General features: G+C 48.8%; 1 protein-coding gene across 5 annotated transcripts in view; it reads right to left on the reverse strand.

The window, feature by feature from the left end:
- Pfas (phosphoribosylformylglycinamidine synthase) overlaps positions 1-4,375 on the reverse strand; it is a 23,392-nt gene that overhangs the window by 12,363 nt on the left and 6,654 nt on the right. For 4 of the 5 annotated variants that reach the window (XM_029484053.1, XM_021178245.2, XM_029484052.1 and 1 more), the window contains 7 exons: positions 3,380-3,515; positions 2,617-2,722; positions 1,997-2,186; positions 1,773-1,878; positions 1,361-1,501; positions 1,169-1,293; positions 951-1,079 (listed from right to left, as the gene is read on the reverse strand). In XM_029484053.1, coding sequence (XP_029339913.1) covers positions 951-1,079; positions 1,169-1,293; positions 1,361-1,501; positions 1,773-1,878; positions 1,997-2,186; positions 2,617-2,722; positions 3,380-3,515 — 933 coding nt within the window. Of the gene's footprint in view, positions 1-950; positions 1,080-1,168; positions 1,294-1,360; positions 1,502-1,772; positions 1,879-1,996; positions 2,187-2,616; positions 2,723-3,379; positions 3,516-4,156; positions 4,177-4,375 lie in introns of all 5 variants that reach the window. The other variant, XM_029484054.1, reaches the window with a different exon arrangement.

Raw genomic sequence — 4,375 nt, forward strand, 5'->3', positions numbered from 1 at the left:
ATTTGGATATGTGTGAGTGCCTGGAGAAACCAGGTGAATTAGATGCCCACCTAGGGGTAGAGTCACACAGGGACCTGGGAACCAAAGTGAAGTCCCTGTGAGACCAGCACATTTAATTACTAAGCCATCTCTCCAGCCCACTGTGTAAGTTTCCTCTTCCATCCCTAAGAGATGCTAAGTAGGAAGATAAACAACTGAAATCAGCTTCAGAAAGTCCCTGAAACTGACCAAATTCACTAGGCCCCTCTCCAACAGAGTAATCAATAACCCTCACCCATACTCCGTATGTGTAACTCCAGTAAAAAGCAGTTAACCAAGTTTGACTATGGTAGGTAGTATCCATACTTTGATCTGTTGTGGAGGGAACAGATGTGTATGCTTTATCTCCTCGAGAAAAATTTTTTTAGAAGATTTATTTAAATGATTTGTCACGTACAGCCCCTTAGTCTCTTAAGGTTTTCTAAGAAACTGGATTTGGTGGGCAAGCATTGATCATAAGATACCCCAGTTTCATGTTTCCTTTCTTTTTTCTTTTTCTTTTTTTAAAGATTTATTATTATAAATAAGTACACTGTAGCTGTCTACAGACACACTAGAAGAGGGCGTCAGGTATCATTACAGATGGTTGTGAGCCACCTTGTGGTTGCTAGGATTTGAACTCAGGACCTCTGGAAGAGCAGTCAGTGCTCTTACCACTGAGCCATCTCGCCAGCCCTCATGATTCCTTTCTAAGTGAATGCTGGTTTCTAAAGAAAGTCCAGGCTGGCAGTTTCTAACCTCCCCTCTTCTGCTGCGGGTGTTCACAGTCAGCACGGTAACTGCTCTGAAGCTCTCCCTCCTGAGGAAAGAGACCCAGGTACCCCTTACACCTAAGAGCTGTAAGAGCTGGTGCCTGCCAGGACGGAGAACCTGGAAGGGAACCTGGTGGGTAGGGAAGAAAAAGATCGAACCTGGGATGTGCAGGTTTCCAAAGCAATAGCCAGCAGTGCCAGCTACCACGTGGGCCCCACGGCCTGTGCACTGGACGTCTCTGATGCGGCCACCTGTGCCTGTGGTTGCACCGCTGAAGGGGGCCACTCCTGCAAAGAAAAAGAAAGGAAATAACACAGAGATAAATCCACTCCCAACACCCTCTATGGAAGTGAAAACGGCCTGGGCCCTAACTCACCTGTGGGGAAGTTATGTGTCTCTGCTGTGAAGACAACATGTCTAAGCCCCTGCTGTTGCTGGAAGCAGCTTGGGCGTGTAGAGTCCTCCGGCCGCAGGAATTTGACTTTCTTTCCCTGGATTGCACTACAGACACAGTCACTCTACACCCTGTTTACCCCCCAAGATCCCCTCAGCCCAGGGCATAGCCAACCTGCTGTTGTCACAGAACTTGAGGACATTGTTCGGGTTGGAAGATGCCTGAGTGCTCATGATGGACTCAAAGAGGGAGCGCGCTAGCTTCTTCCCATCCACGTGGAGCCGGCCCTTGAAGAACCAATGTCGGCTGTGCTCACTGCGGGGAGGGCAGGTACATGGCCACCTCAGTGCTGCCATCTTCCCAACAGCTCTCAACAGCAGCACAGCCAACTCATATTAAGACAGAAAGTCATCCCATAGTCTGCCACTGTGGCTTGTCCAGAAGCAGAGTAAGGTAAAAGCAAGGTTTAGCAGTAGACTCCCAGAAGGGTAAGGAAGCCAGACCCTCAAGAATGCAGGGAGAACCCGTGTGGTATTCCCTTCTGACTGCAAGGGCCAAGGGAGCAGACAGCGATATTCCTCCTCACCTATTGGACTGAGCCAAGTCAAAGACCTCCACTGTACTGGGGTTCCGCTGCAGCTCTTGAAAGCGCTTGGTATAGAAATCAAGGTCCCAGGAGTCAAGAGCCAAACCTAGGAGACAAACCCTAGAAAAGCTGACAACATGCTCTGGGCCACCATAGTCCACGTCTCAGTAATCCCACTGAACTATGTCAGGCCCTTCCCGCCGCCCTCCCCTCCTCCTGCACACCTAGCTCCTGGTTGGCCTTCTCCAGGGCAGGCCGACCCTCGGCTAGTATGTCGATGGAGCCCTTGAGTGGGGCTGGAATACTCTGAGGGGAGAAGCTCTGGATGGGGTCAGGGTAGTGCTGCTCTGTCATCCGGTCATGCAAGGCAGCCAGAGAGACGGCTTCCATTTCAGCCGTAGGGTGGCCGGCAAACTGGTGGTGGGAAGATACAGTCATAAGAAAACAAAAGACAAGGTTGAAGAAAAGAGAGAAGGGACTCGCTCTGGACCTCCAAGCCATTCACCTAATTACTACCACATTGCATCTCTTTTCTGTTCTAGTGCAGAGATCAAGGCCAGGGTTTGTATATACTAGGCAAATTCCCACCACTGAGCTATGCACACTCAGACCCATACAGCGTCTTTGTTCAGACTAAAAGGATGCACAGGTAAGTCTGGTTAGTCAGGCTGGCCGATTCTCCCTTCAACCAGGTACCTTCAAGCAGCAAACAACCAAAGCATACAGGACAGGCCAAAAGCCAAGAGCTTTCCCCCTGCTTCTCCCATGACTCTGCTGGAGTTCAGGATCTAATCTCTGGCCCACTCACTCCTCTTGATCTCCCACCACAATGCCCACAACTTACCGAAAGCCGGTAACGTCGGGTGGTCTCAACCCGATCCACAGCCCTCAGCCCCGCTGCCTGGCACACAGAAACAATGTTGGTTGATGCTGGAGTCGAGAAATTCAGCCTGAGGAAAGAGTCAGATGTTATGATCTGAAGACCTTGGCAAGAATCAGTTGGGAAGGTAGATCTTGCCCACTGCTATCAACCCAACACACCACTGGCCTCTGGTTTCAGACTGGATGCCAAGGACACCTGCTTTCAAAAATTAATCAGAGGCTGGAGAAATAGCTCCAAGTTTGGTTCCGTGGACCCATGTCAGGCTCACACCTGCCTGAGACTCTAGTTCTAGGGGTCTCCAATGCCTCCATTGGTGCTGCACTCAGGTGTACAGATCCATACAGAAACCCAGTATGGGAAACTTAGCAACATCATGTTACAAAAGAAAAGCTGTTCAATGGCACAGTGCTTACTAGCATGTGTTAAGTCCTACAGTCAATCCCTAAGCCACGGAAATGCAGAGAGACCCGTGAAGATTCAAGTTCTCAGAGTGTAAGCTGTTGTTTCTACAGTAGACTTGGGAGCTAGTTCAGTTTTCAGGACATTTGCCCGCACAGGGAAAATATTTGTATGACTTCCTAGGCAGAGAGAAGGATGGAACAAAGAAAAATTGCCAAAGACTAAAAGTGAAAGGAATGGAGGCGAAAGGCGGGTAGTGAGTGTGAAAGGGAGACATGCCTGGGAACGAGGGGACAAGCTGACCAGGAAGGTACCTGCCACATACCTGGGTCCCACCTCCAGCAACAAATCATTGGAGCTAGGAACAAGCCAGGGCTCCTGAGCAACATCGTCCCGCACCAAAGGGCAGCCGAACAGCCACATCAACTTCTTCATCTCCTCAGCCCATGGAAGGGTCTCAGCTGCAAAGACAAGACAAGGGCACCTCAAGATCACCTCCTTTTAAGAAACCAATGGAAAGAGGGGGATCTCTTTGGGTTCTAGGCCAGCTTAGTCTACATTTCAAGCTCCTAGTACTACAACTGAGAGATCTGCCTCAAATTAAAAGGCAAATAACAAAAACAGAATCCAATACTTAGGGGCTGAGATTCTTTTTCTTTTTGAGACAGGGTTGCTCTGTATAGCCCTTGCTGTTCTGGAACTCACTCTCACTCTGTAGACCAGGCTGGCCTTGAACTCAGAAATCTGCCTGCCTCTGCCTCCCAAGCGCTGGGTTTAAAGGCATGCGCCACCAGTGCCTGGTACTGAGATACATTTTAAGCTCCAAGTACTACATTTCATGCAGTCAGTACTACAACGGAAAGATCTGCCTCAAGTTAAAAGCCAAACAACAAAAACAGAATCCAACACGTTAGGGGGCTGAGATGGACCCAGAAGTTAAAAGAACTGGCTATTCTTCCAGAGGACCTGGGTTCAATTTCCAGCATCCACATGGTGACTCACAACCATCTGTAATTCCAGTTCCAGAGGATCCATGCCCTCTTCTGGCCTTGTACACACGGTAAGCAAACATTCAGGTAAAACACAAACACACTCAAAGTACCTGTAGTCAAGTGTGACAACCTGAGTCCGATCCCCAGGAAACCACATGGAAGGAAAATAGTAAATCAGTAAAGCAGGAGGCTAAAGAGATGGCTCAGGGGTTAATATCACCATCCACTCTTTTTTTTTTTTAATTTTTAATATTTTTATTACATATTTTCCTCAATTACATTTCCAATGCTATCCCAAAAGTCCCCCATAGCGCCCCCCACTTCCCTAC

The sequence above is a fragment of the Mus caroli genome, chromosome 11, assembly GCF_900094665.2.
Source record: "Mus caroli chromosome 11, CAROLI_EIJ_v1.1, whole genome shotgun sequence".
Taxonomy (NCBI): Eukaryota; Metazoa; Chordata; class Mammalia; order Rodentia; family Muridae; genus Mus; species Mus caroli.